Source organism: Aphelocoma coerulescens, chromosome 4 (genome assembly GCF_041296385.1).
Source record: "Aphelocoma coerulescens isolate FSJ_1873_10779 chromosome 4, UR_Acoe_1.0, whole genome shotgun sequence".
Lineage (NCBI taxonomy): Eukaryota > Metazoa > Chordata > Aves > Passeriformes > Corvidae > Aphelocoma > Aphelocoma coerulescens.
Window position 1 is genome coordinate 51,350,151 of NC_091017.1, and position 18,215 is coordinate 51,368,365.

The 18,215-nt window shown below is 38.4% G+C and overlaps 1 protein-coding gene across 1 annotated transcript; it reads left to right on the forward strand.

Moving 5' to 3' along the window:
• The first annotated feature begins 3,818 nt into the window (after nucleotides 1-3,818).
• Nucleotides 3,819-17,782, forward strand: NMU (neuromedin U). The gene is made up of 10 exons (XM_069012166.1): nucleotides 3,819-3,960; nucleotides 7,147-7,205; nucleotides 10,483-10,530; nucleotides 10,629-10,688; nucleotides 11,227-11,256; nucleotides 11,364-11,414; nucleotides 13,420-13,494; nucleotides 15,680-15,733; nucleotides 17,068-17,107; nucleotides 17,691-17,782. Exons 1-9 carry the CDS (start codon nucleotides 3,819-3,821, stop codon nucleotides 17,101-17,103), a joined length of 555 nt encoding a protein of 184 aa, XP_068868267.1. The 3' UTR covers nucleotides 17,104-17,107; nucleotides 17,691-17,782.
• The last annotated feature ends 433 nt before the right edge of the window (nucleotides 17,783-18,215 follow it).

An 18,215-nucleotide genomic window follows, 5' to 3' on the forward strand; every position in this document is an offset into this window, starting at 1 on the left:
TTACTTATTCATAAAGGAAGAGCTGAGGCATCATCTTAGACAAAATAAAATAGGAATTTTTGGAGAAAATACAGGGTCTATCATGCCCTGATTGGGTTTTGTTGTTTGCTTTCTATTTGTAGGGAGATATCCCTAAAGACTACTACTGAGTGATTATGTCTTTGTGTTAGGTCAACACTGTAATAAAAGCCCATTTAGAGATGTTTATTCTTGAATTGGGGCTCCAGTGACATTTCTTTACAGGTCTTTTTCTGTTCTGACACAAACTTTCTATTCATTATTAGTAAAAAAAGGAGAGAATACCTTGAAGGAATGCTGTGTCCGAGCAGGCATTAATTAATTATTGAGACTTCCCTACACAAAATTTAATTCCCTAGAACATAAATGAGTAAGAACAGAATCCATGCATGCAACTTGCCCATTGTACAGAGGGATTAACAAGTTACTCATTAATGGACCCATCTGAAGTTGTGAGAAACATCTGCTTGTTTGCACGCAGTGAGCCATTTCAAGTGCTCTCCAGTAAGTTTGGAATATATTGGTGAAGAAAATGCAGTATGGATAAAAGCACTCCTAGTGCTTGTGTTCATATGTAGGAGGAATGATTTCTCATAATTTTTATTAAATTAAAGTCGTAGAAAACCCAGTATGCATTGACCTCTTCACAGGCTGCCTGTTCGTGCATGCACGCAGTGAGTGGATTCAGTGACGTACCTCCTGACCCTGCCTTTGCAGAGACAGAGAAGATGCTGTTTTCACATACTCAGCTCTTTGATTTCCTTTCCACTAGCCATAATTAACATTTATTCAAGCAACATTAGGAAGAACATAAATATTTCAAAGAAGCTAATTACAGCATCCAAAACATCCTCCAAGCTATTCGTTTAATGAGGATGTGTTTTGTTCCTGCAATAGTGTAACATTAATTTCATCAAGCAATTAAACAAAACAAAGCCAGATACAATAGAGAAAGATGTATTTTTTCTCCCGTTTACAAGAATGCTTACTTGAATTTCAGTGAGTTCCTTGCAAAAAGGTGACTGTCATAAACCATGCAAGCTTCCTATAAACTCAGATTCAAGAGAACTTCCTCTCAACATTTGCACAAATTTCAGTAGAAATATTATCTTGGTATAATGCATAGTCTGAGCTTAGTGCAAATGTACATTTTTGTTAGAAGTTATATTGTTTTTTCTAGTATACTACAGGGAGGATTACAGCTATGCCCTGATCAGTTTGCCTTACCCATGTATCAGGAAATGCAAAACTACACTGATGCTTTTAGTAAAAAGGCATAGTCTACAATGAAATGGAGTTCATACTGGATTGGAAGTACTGGAGGAGTGTAGCCTGTTAGGATTCAGACAATGTAACTCATGGCACAGATAGGATTGAATATGTAATGGCTACTGCTTCTGCCCATTAGCAGAATCTGCTGAAAACAAAATTCACATTTCAGATGAAAGATTATCAAGCAATACAAATCAAAGCAAGAGAGAAATATTAGATTTTTTTTAATGGTAAATGGAAGACCAGAAGTCTTCTACCTGGAAAATTTTCTCATCATCTTCAAAATCTCCTAATATGTTTTTGCGCAAGTGGGCTCAGCAAAATTTTTTCAGTTTGCAGTATTAAAACACACTGTGTAAAAATGCAACTTCTGGACTCATCAGAACCCTTTCACCTGAAACTAAAGTTTAATTCAAGATGTATCCTTTTTTAAAGTATTCTTAAAACACTCTGCACTATTCAATAGGTGCAGAATATTTACAGGTATCCTATGCTCAAATTATAATAGACTGTAATTCATTTTATTTCACAATCTATTAAATATTTAACAAGACTGTAATAATTAAAATGCATAACAAATTAAATCTTTCCTTAGGCTAGAGCTTGGACACTGATTCATGCATTTGAATCAAGATAGATTAGGAAGATACCTTTCAGCACTGATGACTCCCCATTTATGATAATTTCTTCAACTAAATATGTTCTGCTTTTATTAGCAGAAACCAGAACTAAATGCAATCCCTCAATAAAGACTGTTTTTAAAAAAACTCTTTTAATTAGGTAGATACAATCATACATACAAAATACAGGCTTCTTCAATTTATGTACTGGTCTGATAACTGGCTCTCCATTGACATGAGGACTGGCTCTGTTCCCAGACATATAAAGGAAAGCTTTGTTACTGAACCTGATAGAGAAGATGCTCCTATTGCTAAAAGAAGTTTATAGCATCTTAGCATGCTGCTTGGCAAAGATTTCACTGTTTTGATGGGCTAACAAAGCATCTAGGGTGGCAAAGCCCACTTTGTTTCACATACAACTAAAGGTGAAGGCAAAGAGCAGACACCAACATTATATGGCTACAAATCAAAGTTTTGTTTTGTTTCACAGTAACAGTCAGGCAGATTTACTCCACCACACACTATTTAGCCCCCAGTCACAACCCACTGAAATGGTAAAAAAGAGCTGCAAGTTGTTTTGGAAAATGGCAACCACTATTATTGCACCATCGTCTTATTGCTGGACTTTGATGTACTAATTTCCTTTGACAGAAAAAAAGCAACCAAGTGAAAATATAGGAGTGAATCGAAAAACAAGAGAAAATAAATCATAAAGATAGGTTCTAAATTGGGACCTGCTGTCCTGAAACTGTCCATAGACTTGGAGGAGCACCTCAGCTGCACAGGATCTTCCTGGAGCAAATGGCGAGAAAGCAGAGACAGCCAGACACGCACTGTTCTTCAAAGTCAGACCTTGCTGCTGGGCTTGGTGTGAGGAACAGGTCAGCACTAGCCTGAGCACCTTGCTCACTCTTGGTAGTGGCAATCATCCTTTGTTGGACCTGATAGGAGGAGGAGGCACTGTCAGACTTGGGTAGCCACTCTGGTAAGACAGAGCTTGCTGTGCTTCAGGGATGGCTGGACTAAACTGCCCGAGTGCCTTAACAGATTTGGAGTCTCTGTACTTCTGACTGTCATATAATGTAGTTGCTTTTATTATCTACAGGCATAAATAGGGACCAAGGTCTGCAGCTGTATTTTAAGTAAAATACCTTGCTAAGCACTGTATTAGGATTTTAATCTCTAAATATTACCATATCACTGAGTTCTATTTCGTTGTGTGTCATTGTGTGTGTATTTAAGGCATAGGAAAAGTCAGGAGGCAGTCACACCCCTGCAGCCAGGGAGTCTTCAGAAAACTCAGCGACCATTCGGCGGGTGCCAAGGCAGAGAGAGGGGTGCGCATCCCCAGAGCCCCGCATCCCAGCCACCGACGGTTTCTCCCACGTGAAAGCTCCACGACATTTACTCCCACGTTCAGCTAGCTGGGGGCAAATCAGCTAATGGGTCCGATTTCCCCACTTTAAATCACGCCTCTTCTCCCGCGTACGCCGGGCTGGGACAGTGTCTGAACGCCCTTGGCCGCTCGTTTCATCGCTCCGAACACCCACGGCAGTGGAGGAGCAGTAGCTTCCGCACCAGCCACCGCGGCTCCTGCAGGGCTCCGGGGGATTAAAACATGGACTTGCTTTTAAGGAGGGGGTTTAATAAAGGGCCTGGAGCCTGGGCAGCGCCTCGCCTCTGTGCCAAGCAGGGGCACCCGCCGCGCCAGCACGGGGTCCCGCGCCCTGCCCCGGGGCGGAGCGGGTGAGTCACCAGCCGCCGGCCCCCGGGGGGAGCGGGGCAGCCCTCCCCGAGCCCGGCTGGAGCTCGTCCACGTGTCGGGGGCATTTAAAAAGTTGGGGCAGGGAGCGAGGACATGTCCAGACGAGCGGCTGGCAGAGCGGCGGCGCCGGGCACTCGGCGGACATGGGACACCTCTGCCACCATCAGCCCCCCGCGGCCGCCCCCCAGCGCAGCCTGAGGAAGGCAGGAGACGCCGCGGCGCTGCCCGGGTCCCCGCTACTCCTCCTCTTCGTCCTCCTCGCCTCCTCGATGTCTGCTTGCAAAGGTGAGGAGCATCCCGCTCGCAACCCCTTCCTGCTCCGCCAGCTCCGCACATGATTCGGGAGCAGGGTGCGCGCAGGCTGCCAGCCTTGCGGGCCGGCCGCAGCGGCGCCGCTGGAGAGGGGCAAGGATGCTCTGGAGGGCGCAGCTGCTGGGGACGGTTTCGGGGATAGGTCTGGGGGACTTCTTCCCGGGTCCCGGTAGGATTACTGTGTCCTGGCAAAACACTCCAGCAGCTTGGGGAATAGGCTTTTTAAAAAAGAGATTTAATTTTAAGTGTCATTTATTCTGATTTTTAAAAGGCAAGAAAAGAAATGAAACAACATGTACAAAACTGCAGGAAAAATTAGGATCTAGGACCCTCTGGCAGTCCTACATGTAGCAATATTTATCAGGTGAGGAATCCTGAAAGTTGCTATTTTTGTAGCAAGGAGATCTTGTGAAACATCTAATGGGCTGTTTAACAAACCATACTCTCTTTACTCTATTTTCCCACCTCAGATAGATTAGCTGCTTACACCTTGCAAAGTAACATTACAAAATGCTGTGCAAGGACTATTTCCATTTTGTTTGTATTATATGTGTGGGATTTGCTTTAGTTGTGAGGTTTTGTTCTGCTTTGTTGTGTTTTCTTTTAATATCAGTAATCAAAGAAATCGAATTACAGCATACTTAATATTATGTTAAAAATAAGTTCTGAAGATGTGGAAGAGGGGAAGGAAGGAAGAGGAGCATAGTGAAGGGCAATGGCACACAGTATTTCATCACTATTCTTACACAAACGATTGTCAGGAGCTTGTTTAGGGAGAGCAGTAGAGGGAAGACAAGATGTAAGAAGTCAGTCCCAGGCTGTGCATCTGGCATTCTACTGCCTTGAAAGAAGTTGAATTTCTTAAATTGAATTGAAGGATAAGAGAGCAAATGGGTTGTGGACAATGTTGATTTTGTTTCGTTTGAAGGATTTTCTCCTCCATGTTCCCTTTGAATAGGACTCTTTTTCAATAGCACACGTTTCTTTCTTTCTCTGTCTCTCTCTCCTCTCTCCTTCCTCTCTCTTCTCTCTTCTCTCTTCTCTCTTCTCTCTTCTCTCTTCTCTCTTCTCTCTTCTCTCTCTTGCTTGCTTTTTTTTTTTTTTTCCCCTTCCCCTTACGGTTATTTTGTGTATATTGCAAAACAACTTAATGTTTCATTGTGTGTGCTGTTGTGTAAAGTAATGAAGTCCTGTAGGTACTGCAGCCCTGTTCTGGATGGGGTGATGGAGGAACACTGCTCAGTCCTCAGGGGGGCACAGTCCTAGGTGCAAAAAACAGATGGGATTGCAAATGAAATAAAAATTTTTGAATATGTGGAGAAGGGTAAAGGAAAGTGAGGAGTGGGTGAAATAATTTATCTTCTCTATCCAGAATTTTATGCTACAGGCCAAAAAAAAAAAAAAAAAAAAAAAGAGAAAGTTAGGGTAGTCAGGCTTTCTTGCTTGGTGCCCTAACATTTACTAATTCATGCTAATGAATTTCTTTAGCTCTCCCGGAAAAGCCTTGGGAACCAGGCAATGGCAGAAACAGTGTTCAAAGATAGGCAGGCAATGCTTTGATGGGGAAGGTGTGCTAATTAGAAGTGTTGCCCTGTTCTACTCTTTGCAACCAGGATACTAGTCCCAGGTAATACTCCAGTTTGAATACACTAATTTAAGAGCAGAAGACAAAGTAAGACAACTGTAGCACCTTTAATTTATTTCGCATTTTTCCTTGAAATGAAACAAATAATTGGAAATCTGTTTCCTTGTTATGTGAACAACTCAGAGATTTTAAAAAAATCCCACTTCTATGTAGTGTGGAATTAAGAGCCCATCTAATTCTTTTTTGGGGGCAAAGCAAGCATCCATAATAATTAGTCAGCTTAGATCTGTGCCAGTACAAAAATGTGGGTTTGAAATCCATCCCTTAATGCCTGGAACTAATTACTGCTGTGATTATTGTTGTAAGGGGTAAATGCAAAACAAATAACATGATGGGCATTCATACCATGCTCACTGGACATTCTAGCTAGGTCTAGCTTCACCTCTTTTTTGTTTAATTTGGTTCAGTTCTTTAAAAAATGTGACCACATGTAATTTTAGACTGCCTGGGAGGTTACAAAATCTCTCTAAAACTGAGGTCTTTAGGAACAGTGTATAAAATGGTTAAGTGTGACTCATGGGCAGCAACTTTGGGCAGAGGTATAAATTAGATGACTGTGAAGGGTTTCCTGCAGAACTAGGCATGTACAGATAAAGCATCACCCTCCCCAGCAGCAGTTTCCCTCCCATGGGAGTTACAGAACATCCCCTCACTGATACCATTGTGTGGTGTCTAGTGTACTCACAATTTGGTGATGCTCATTTCTTTTATTTACAGAGACTCTAACAATACCCTGCTATCAGAAATACACTGCCAGGTAAAATAACAATGTGGTAAGAGGGGTATTTTGCACATTGACTTGGAAGGGACCCTGGAACAGTGACTTCCAGGTCTGCAGCCTGGGTGGGAAGAGATAGAGAAAGGAGCTGCCCCAAGTCAAGCACAGCTTCACTGCATCATTATGCAGTTAATAACACATTTAATCTACTGAGGGACCAAACTTTTCCACATGACATATGCAAGACAGAGGAAATGAAGCCAGTTACACATGAATGGTATTCATATACAATTCATGTATTCATATGCACATATATTCTCAAAACACCATGTTCATCTCAAGGGCACTATCTATATGCAATCGTACATTACATAGTGCCTGTTCAATTCTGCAGTTGTAGTATACATGAAGGCAAGAGGTAGGGTCTAGATCCTCAACTCACAGTGCATGTGCTGGAGGTGAGCAGAGTTCTCAGAAAGCCTGAGGTTGTAGGCACTGGAATGTGATTTTCTGAGCAGGTCTCAGTGAGACCTAAGTAACTTCCACACTGTTTACTGCTAAGACGTGTGAGTGTCCATATCTGCTGTGAACTTGTGAAGAAACATCCTTCTGTGTTGCTGAAACAGAGCAAGCAAAAACTACAGGACAAACCACAGAACACCCAGCGTCGCAGACTTCCTTGGAGCAAGCAGCTCAGCCTTTGCAGTTACCAGTTGTGCTAGGTATCTCTGACATGGGACACTTACACAAATGACCTCTGCTGTACAGCATCGCTGAGCACGGTTTGTGCTTCCAGGTGCACCGATGCCACCCCAAGCACTCGAATCAAATGAGGATTTGCAGCTGTTGAAAGAGGTAAGCATGATCTGCCATGTGGTATCCTCCCATTTGTTCTGTTCCCATCCTTGCTACAGTCCCACCTTACCATCCAGTATTTCTCTTGCACAGAGTTCAGCTGTGTTTTCCAGTATGTCTTCCTGTATTGTATGTCTCCTATCTTGACATCAACAAAGAGGTGAAATATCTAATTTTCCAGATATTCTGAACAGTTCCTTCAGGGTTTGGACTGAATGTTGAGATGTCGTTCTGAGAAGAGATTGTCTGGTCTCAATGGAGAGCTATGTTTGATAACAGTTGTCACTTAACTGTGAATGACCAGGCAGTCACTGTCCCTGGAAGCATCACAGTGATCCATCTGATAGTTTTATAGTCTGTACATGATACTCAGGAATTGTTTCAACTCATCCAGTCTTGCCTCTTGCATCCTCTGTTCTGTACACAAGGCTGGGATGTTGTTCAATCCTACCCCAGCTTCTCAATTTACTAGGTAAAGGACAATGTACTGTGTCAATTAGCCCCTCTAACATTTGGCTACTGATTGGTATCATAACTTTCACTCTCATCTCTGAAAGGAACGTTTGTTTTGATCCTGGACTGTGACGCATGTGCTAATGCAGGCTCTTCCCTGCCCTTTTGGAACAGATGGAGTGGCAGGGCATAACATGTGGGGAGGATTTATCCTTCCACTTGCATGCCCTAGTGCTGCTGAAACCTTCAACTATTGTGTTGACATTTAATTTAGTAGCTTTTGATAACATTGGAAAGCAAGTGACTCATCAGGGGGGCAGATGCAGAGAGTAAATTTCTTCTGATTGAGACCATTACAGGAGACATTCTGCTTACTGTTATCTCCTCATAGTTCCTATTGGAGATGGTGACTCAAAACTTAACCTATTTCCAGATTGGCACTTGAATGAGCCCTAGTGACATTGATCTCCCAGGAAAAAATGGTCTCTTGGGACGTAAGATCCTGATAATTGTAAGGAATTTTTGAAAATAAGTTACTTACATTCTGGATTAAAAAGTTGTTTTATACATTTCTGCATGTCTTGATAAGATTTGCTAGCTGTAAGATTTGTCCCTGTGGTGACTGGAAACCAAAACAAAGGTCCTGTTGATTTCAGTGAAGAAAACGGTATGCATAAGATACTAAATTCTGTAAAATTTCGTAATAGAAGCAATATAAAAGTTACCGTTATAACTAGAATTATGCTGAACTGGAAATGGTCTAAGGAAAGGGAGTTGGATATATAGTTATATACCCTAAATCAACCTAATGATTGACTCACACTCGTTCACCGAAATTTCTTAAAGTGCAAATAATTCTTCCCTCTTTGCTACTTTACTAGTGGATAATTCAGGAGAAACCCTGCCTCTAAATAAATCTTGTATGTTCCAGGAATGGCTCTGAGTTTATAAATATGAGAACTTTGTAAATAAGTATTTTTTTCTTTACTTGTCTCTTACTTCCTTTTGTTTCTTTATGTTATTTAACCAACACAAAGCAACTTGCAATATTCTACTCTCAGGCCACATTTCTGAGACAGGAGAGAAAATCTGGGAGAAGATCCATAAAAGAAACTATTAATTTTTTAAAAAGGAATTAACATAAATTGTGGTTTTCTTCAACCCTTGCTTTTTCTGCAAAGGTTTTAGCTGAAAGATACCATTGTGTTGAACACAAAGCACTCTCTGGCTTGTTCTGCTACTCAGCTATGGTAGTTCTCTGAGTCAAGTAAATAAACAAATAAAACCCAAACACAAACAACCCCCAAGATGAAAGTACACTCTTTTTAACATAAGCTTCCAAAATTACTTCAGCCTAATTTTATCTCATTCATTGCTGTGTTCTTCCTCTATGCTTTCTTACTCTGAAAGTAGTGAAGCTGAACTAATACACTCAAACACATGCAAGACGAAGGAAGAAGAGAGAGGATGTGTTGCCAACAAAACCTATTTGAAAAGGGAATTCTGTGAGCTATTAGTTTTCCCACTATGTCTGCTAATGCTTTCTCATAGCTCGTCTCTGGAGAAATGGATTATCTCCTGTCCTGAAGTGCTCAGATATGCATTTTCTTAAAAAAAATTATTTTTTTCTTTTATGTTTAATTGCTAATTAGTGTCATTTAGGGCTTTTTATCTATAATAAAATTGCAAGAACAATTGCATTAACTGCTCTATTAAAAAAAACCCAAACAAACCATTATGTTTTTTATGCAGCCTGTGAACAACATGAGTGGCAAAGATTTGTTCATCTAACACTATCAAACATTACATGAAAAAAATAGCATATAGTGATGGAGGTTACTATTGATACAACTTTAAAGTTATTTAATAAAATTTTAAGTTGATTTTTGTCATCATTATTAAATTGTGCAACTTTAGTTGCAGTGTTGGAGACTTTTCCTTACAGAATACTCAGGAGTTTCAGCACCAGTAATATTATTTCTATGAACTCAAATACCTTTTATTTCATTTTCTTATGCCTTCTCTATTAATAACTCCATTAAAAATTAGTAGTATTACAGTATTCTTTCATCTTGGAAAAGAGACAACAGAAGGAGGATGTAGTTAATACAAGGTTATGAACCATAGGGAGAGGATGGGGAGGAATCACTTGTTCAGTACTTCTTCCAAGACAAGATTATCACAGCACTGAATGAAGACAGCTTTGAAAAGACTGGTGAAGACAAGGAGTAGCGGTGTTTCACACTGTGTTTAGGAAACTGCTGGCACAAATTGACTGGTGTGCATGAGATGTGCCAGCACATATCATAATCACTCAAGGGATGCATGTGTCATACACCTGCAGGGATGCTGTAATCCAATTGAAAGAGTTGTGTTTGAGGATTGATCCTTGAATCCCTTTCCTTAGTTTTGTCATTTTCTTCACAATTTTGTACAATTCAAAGATATTGCAGAAGAGATTCAAGTTCATAGTTCATGCCCCAGATGCTTATAACCATAACTTAAAATATGACTTAGTCTGAGAAGTTTGTAGTTAAGAGGAGTATGTGGTCAATAAGGGAATAAAGGTCACAGATAGGTATGTTTGTTCAGATCAAGCAAGTATAAGTTTGTTGTTGTTGTTGTTGTTGTTGTTTTCTTTTTTATGTGGTTAAGGCCCTTCCCCCTTTGAATGCAAAGTATTTAATGAATGGACCTATGAGGATGCCTTACAATAGACAAGCTTGCCACATCATTAGCTGCACTTACCTTTTTCTGAAAATATACATATTTCACTTGTTTTTTTTACTCTGACTTCCTAAAAGAAGTGTGTGAACTCTTACAGATAGATGATGCATGTTCTGCTTACCTGTCCACAGATTCTCAACCTCGGGTAAGTCAGACAGAGGTAACTCTACTATTTTGATACTGTTTGTTATACGTAGTAGAATTGCAAGTGTGATAGCTGAGTTCCTGTTTTCTTTGCTTTAGGTGTCCGGTACACTGGAAGAACTTTGTTTTTTGGTCATGGGATTTCTCCAGAAACCACAGGTAACACACACAAAAAGACTGCTTAGCATTTTTGAAGCCTGATCTCTCACTGTGCCATTGTCTACAATGAATTCTGAGGACTCAGTATGAAAATTGTCATTCAGTGCGGGAAGTATTTCTATCTGTTTTTACTCTGAAAGGCTACGTTGTCAGAATGTAACACCTTGTAAAGACAGCAGGGATACATCGATGTTTGGAAAATAATCTCCAGGCTGGGTACAAGGTGTTAGGCATTTTTATTGCTCTAGATTAGAAAAACAATGAAATCTCAATAGACAAAGAAATTTACTTATGAGAGTCTGGGGATGTACAAGGGAACATCTGCTAAACACATCTAACTCTTCTAGGGCAGAGTAATCAGTGCTCTCTACAGGGTTTGTAATTATTAGTTACATTGATAAACAAAGACATATAATACATCTGCCAAGGAAGAATATTCCAACCCAGTGCTGAAAAGACTATGTATGTAATCAAAATTATCCATTGTGCTTTTTATTTTAATGAATAAAAGCCTCTCTACCAACTATTATTCCCACAGGGTTTAGATGAGAAAGACAACACCAAAAGGGTAAGATGTCTACATATGTCCTACAATCACACTAAAAAAAGGCAAGAAAATCACAACACTCTTGCCCTGTTTTGTAGTAAAACCCCACTTTTAATTTTTTCAAACAGTTCTTATTTCATTATTCTAAGACTCATGACTCGGGCAACTCAGACATCATGGTAAGTGGCATAGCACCTCCTTGTGAGTGAGTACATGTGTGCTTGATTATAAAACCAAGGCAATGTTCCTTTTTGCAGTAGTCTCTCCAACTGTATAGCAAGCTTAGGACTGGGAGTTGCATGTTTAAAGTACAGAAGGTGTTCTAATAATATGGGAGAGGATCATCAGTACTGTACAGGTGTGGAAAAAAAATCCAACAAACCCCACCAAACATTCATGGAATCCCAACTGAATCTTAATCTTATAGTTTCAAATTTTAAGAGTGACATCAAATACTTTTTTCAGGTTTTGGAACATAGCACAGGCAGTGAAACAATGTGGACTTACAGAAGCTGAGAACATGACCATAACTATTAGATACTCTTAAAGCATTTTAATTCATTTTTAATTAAACTGTATTAATTCATTTGCACATGTCATAAATATGTAGCAGGCAAAATAGTATTTAAGTCTCACTTGGACTTTGGATTATATTTTGAATGAAAAATATAGTTTAAACCATGGCAAAGAATTGTTGCTCTAAAAGCATTGTCATAAACCAAGTCAAGTACATGTGATCCATTCTCGCTTTTGAAGTGCAAACATACTCTGTTACCTGTGTGCATCTATGCACCATAGGATTTTGAGAAAGTTAAACATATTCATATTTTCTTGTTTCTTAACAATCATTCTTACATGCCAATGTCCATTTTTGCCTTGTTCTTTACATTTCTCCAGAAATATGTGGTGTATTTCCTAGAAAGTGGTATCGTTCATATTGGGGTCAATGTTTTCATGCTAGAGCTGCTTTGGAGGCTTTAAGGGTAGTTAAGGCACAGTGAAATGAGCTATTTCTGCTGCTGCTCCTGCTTAAAAGGCTACTGCATCCCACTTCACCACCATCCTGCATACCTTTGCCACTGCCCCCAGAGATTACTGCTTTCTCACTTCTTTTGGTTTAGCTGTTCAGATGATTATTTTCTAGCCGTTCTCAGAGATACTAACTTCAGAGATGGATCAGAGATCCATCATTCCTCAGCTTTATAACCTCTCTCCACTGGCTGCAAGACAGAGCCCAAGTGGACAGCTGGGATGTCCATTAACTCCTTCACTCACATCAGACTCCTACTTTTTTTATGTATAAGGCTTGCCTACCTTAGGCAGATAGCACAAAATTGGCTACAAATAAGCAAGTTCTTTTTACCTATTAAGTACAATAACACTTTGGTAACTCTGGTTACTCCATATATCTTAATTGCATTACTTTTGTAAGAAGTATTGTATCAAAAATGCATTATTTTTAAAATTACATTTATATGAGTTGAAGGTTTAAATTGGTTAATGGAACACAGGTTTTATTCTTTATTTCTCTCTGTGGACCTCTTTCCAAAATCCCACATGGTTGTGTTTTTCCAGGGTGAGCACTTAGGCTGCACACAATGCCACTGTACTTAACTAGGCTGTCAGCAAGCTTAAAATCTTGTTGAACAAGGAATTTCATGATTGGTGCTTAGATAGAGTGACCAGTGCCATGGTTACAAATGTCACTCGAGAATGAATTCCTACTGCACACTTTTCTCTAGCAAACAACCCAATTTTTTCGTTGCCATTTATTTTGAAGTAAAATGAACTTTTCAGTACAACAGAGGTTGAAGCTGCTAATTTCCATAGTAGAGAATTGTAGAAGTGTTAGTAGGAATACTGTATGGAAATATTCTCAGTACCACTCATAGAGACTCATCAAAGTCTGAATAATTCCAGGAGTGTGTAAATGGTTCTGAGCTTTCAATTAGTTAAGGTAGGATACATAGCTTTTTCCTCCACCACTCTGCATAGTGTAAATATAAATGTTGATACCTGCTTATTTTCAAGTCAAAATGTTAAAAAAAATAAGTTTCTCGATGAATATCTTCAGTCCTTTTTCGATGCATGTTTGGTCCATAAGCCAATATTGCAGAGACTTTTTTTGCATCATAAGGGCTAAATGTCACTGTTGCTCATGTATGTGTGTTCGTGTCCTCTCAGTCGTCTGTCCTGCATCCTTTACTGCAACTCGTTCCTCAGCTTAATGAGAGAAGACTGAAGAGATACAAACTGGACGTATGTAAACTTAAACTCTGCATGCTTGTGTTCTCACACTTTGTGACTCATTAGCTTTTCTAAAAATGCCCTTGTAGACCTTTCTGCTTATATATTTTGGTTGCTGTCCCAGAATGTGCTTCAGGAAGGGTTATCTTGCTGCTGATCTTTTTTCTTCCTCATGTTGGGATGAAAAACAGAACCTGCTGTGCATAAACACATCCACCTCTCTCCCTGACTAGATAGGGAATTGAAAAGGTAGATGGGTGAAGGAGGAAACCTGCTCTATTAAATTCATTCTTTCTTCCCAGTTTGGAACAACACCAGATTTTTTCACAGCTTTGACTTCTCTTGAGCTACAGCTTGCCTGGTAGGATATGATCTTTGAAAGACAACTCGAGCATTTTCTTGGCAGTCAATCTAAGAGACTGAGCAAAATACCTTCTAGAGGGCAGGCATTAAAATAAAACTCTGAGTAATCATACATCTTCATGAATACATATTTTTCTGTCTACATATATACATGCAGGCTTGTGAATAAACATGCATATTTATTATGGGAGGTATTTATTTCTTTTTAACATCTCCAAACTCTTGGAAGTTTAGAAGGCGGGTGTTACAAAAACGACAGATTCTTAGCTTCAGCTGTTTTCTAGTATCAAACTTCTGACATGATCTCAAACAAGAACACTATTTACAGCCAGACACTTTATGAAGTGTCTGGCTGTAAGAAGAAAATGACATATTAACATAAATCACTAGTAATTGTACCCTTGATTCCTTTTATGTTCTAGATGAATTTCTTAATCTTGCAACAGCTGCCTATTTTGTTCCTGTTTTCACACATTGTTCACACATTGAGTAGAAAAAGTAGAAAAAAATGACATATGAATACCATAAGACACTTAAAAGGCAATGTACAGAAAAATTTTTATCCTTTTGAAATATAAAAAATTATAGTAGTGATCAGATTATAAATACAAGATGGGTATTTCAAACCCAGGTAATGCTAAAATGAGAAGAACAATAGAAATAAAAATCATACAGATATTTTACATACAGCAAGAAACTGAATATAATGCTATATGTGGTGAACCTAAGGCAGAATTAAAATCAAGGCTCAAAAATGATGTATAGGTTAAACCCCACTTCCTTTCAAAGCTTCCCTGGATTGAATCTACTTCTGTAGTTTGGAAATAATGGGAGTCATTCTGTTTTACACAATTCTCACAGCATTAGAATAGAGCACGAAGTGACTCCTTTCTATGACACTTCACCTTATGATATTCACCCAAGAGATCACAGCACCCCAGTTTTTAGTTGAGAAATACCCTCATTGCTAAATAAAAGCCATCTACATTTTATGTTCTGTTAAGCATAACACTGAGACTGTTTTGTTTCTCAAACTGTCTCCCCACCTGAAGGACAGACACATCACTCCAATCTGATACTAACAGAAGCAAATAAAATACTGTGATTAAGCTAATGTGTTCTCTAATCATGAAGGTCTCATTAAAGCAACTGGATACTTCATGTTTTGTACTTGTTACATTTTAATGGAATTTCTATTTTCTTCATCATTTGTTACCCTCCTTGCTGTATGGATCACTAGACAGTTGTTTCACCCTGTGTGCAGCACAGACAGGACAGACTATCATAAGCACTGCTCTTTGGGAGTTAATGTGAGAGGGGTGGTTATGGCACACCTTTGAGAACAGTCTGGGATCTCATTCCTGGGAGCAGCCCAAGTATTTCTGATATTTAAGCTTTGCATTGTTGTCCTCCTGCAAGATGAAAAAAGCAACTCTATCTGTAGAGACTCCATCACCATGAAGACCCTGGTTGTGCCTGGGTAATGAAACCTGGAAAATCAGATGTGGGAAGCTAGAATGCAGAGAATAGTTCTCTTCATTCTAGGTTCCCACATAGGAGGCAAAGGCTGTTCATCATTTCTAGTACCATTCTAAAGCAATCTGACCTGAGCTAAAACTTCAGGTGGAATTTGGCCCCATTCATGTTTTCTGCTATTTCTACATGACAACATAAACTTCTTGTCACTGACATGAAGAGAAATGCACATAAAGCATTTAAGGGGTAAGATTGTATATAGTTCTGAGGAATTACTTTTTATGTGTATGTAAACAACCACTCTTGCATGTAGCAATTTACAGCTGTAGATATAATTTAAAATACTTTTTTTTTCCAGGAAGAACTTCAAGGACCCAGAGTGATTCAAAGTAGAGGCTACTTTTTCTACAGGGTATGGTTTGTTTGAATTTTTTATTTTTGCTTTGTGGTGAAAGTTAAAAAAAAAAAGTAGAAAAACCACTGAATTACAGAAAGAATTACTGTGATTGAGGAAAATTGTTTTCAGTAAGGGCATTCCACCCTACAGGACTTCTCCAGGTCTGCTCCTGACATTTTCTTGAATTAAAATAAAGGCATAGTAGGAATTTTTAAAAAATCATATTCCTAGGTTTGTGTCTACATGATACCATGCTACGCCTTAAGACGTCATTGATTATTTCGTATCTAATTGTCAGAGAAAGTTCTAGAAAATATGGCATTTTGGAAAATCTTCATAAAGCATTGTTTCAATGCTTTATGTTACAAAAACTTCATCAACAGAGTATGTTTGCACATGATAGGGTTCCATGCTTACACACTGCTAGGTCTGACCTTGCAATTTTCCTTGTGTTTTGACCAGTAAGGTAAGAAACTAGATACAGAAATTCTCATGAGACTGAATACAGCTTTTATGCCGTAGAGCCTTTTTACTTCATTTTAGCAAAATTGAGAAGGTGGCAAATCAGACTTTTAAATAGTTCTCTTGATTTTGGTTAGTATTTCTACTTAAATAAGAAAGTGGCTAATGGCTTTAAATAAGAATGTAGCTAGGGTTGTATTCGATGATCTTAAACACCTTGTTTGCAGTCTAAATTATTCTATAATTCTAATGAAAAGACCACAAGTATGTATAGTTACATTTCGTATGTATCAGGCTTGGATCCTTAGGCTTGTTATGACAGGCCAAAGTTATGGGTAATATTAGCACTGGTGCATTCACCCTTCCAGAGTAAAAGGCAAATCCTTATTAAGCCCATGAAGAAATTTTTTTTCAACTTTCTTAGAAGTTGTATCAAGTCCCTCACTAGTGAAAAATAGTTCTGAAAAACACCACAGTGAAAAGGGAGAAAATCTGCCTATATCAAAGAATACAGTCTAAAAAGACGTATTTGTTTAATAGCAACAAACACTTACAATACAATAATAACAATCAGCACATTTTAAGAAAATGCAAAAAGAATAAGGATTAATGATCTCTTGAAGTGACTGCTTGCGGCTTTCTCCCCCTTAAAAAAGTCATACAAGATAGACTATTCTTCAGTTGATATGCAGTAAATTTTAGTGTATAATTCTCCTCCAGAGGTAGATATAGATTAAACAATAACTTATGTCAGATCTATCTTTGATGATAATCACAATGACATTATTGAGAAATGTACCAATTTCTATACACACCGAGATGTTTTGGGGCTTTGTTACTAAATTCTGTCAGTTTTACAGAGCACTTATTAAGTATTTGTCTTTCAGCCACGTAATGGAAAAAGATCAGTGGATTTTCGCTAAGGAGGTATTTATTTAATACTTTTAATCATGATCTACATGTAAATTTAGTTCATTTTTTTCCAAATAGACCACAATATTTTTCTTGAGAAGTTGTCTCAGAAAGCCTTTAACTTAATCAGCTTAGCTTTCTGCCCACAAACTTCTCCCAGATGTGTTAAATACACTTATCTATAGATGAAGTGAACAGAAGCTGTAGGTACTCAGTTCCCAGAACAGAGAGGAGAGAGGTGTTTCAGGCAGCAAGAAATGGAAAATATCCGACATTTGTAAACAATTTGGAAAGTGGTGCTGCTGATGATAAGTATATCTAAGAAAGAACTGAGTCAAATATCTGTCAAATGAATGCTAAGAAGTAAACTGACATCCTGAAGTTAATCCCCTAATCTTACAGAGATAAAAATCTCACTAAACTAAGTGCAAACTTCAGGATTTAATTTCAGTGCATTCAACAATTTGGAGAGATATAAAAATGTAGACCAATATTATCATGCTCTCTTTTCTAACATATTTTATACTGCCATCATATTTGAAGTGTTATATCCAACTTAGTGTTATATCAACAGCTAATGCTTTATCTTATTTTTCAGGATTTTCGATTCCCGATTTAGAACTAAAACTGCAGGAAAGCTGAGTACATGGACATACTGTTTTCCTTACAATAATTATTCGTTATTAATGTACAATCAGAAATCACTCAAATGTAAATGTTCTTAAACCAGATTCTGTTAAGAAGTTCTTTACTTTCTTGATTATATTAAAAGCATATTAAAATTCTTTGTTTCCTAGTGTTATGATGTTTACAACCACATGTAAAAGAGTCAGTGTTCGCATGCAACAGACATTGCCTCTAATAACACTGTTTAGCAAATTTTCCCTTCTAAATAAAGGCCCTCAGCCGGAGAGTTGTTTTAATGAGAATGTTTGCAATATACACTACCACATTTTTTCCAGAATGCATTGTGATTTGTGTGTTTCACTGGCTGAAAAAAAACGGATGAGAATCCCTTTTCCCTTAATAAAAGGAACATGAACAAGTTACATGTTTTGAAGAAATATCTTGACTTGAATTCAACTAAAATATAATGGCATCTATTTTTAGCTATTAAGAACAC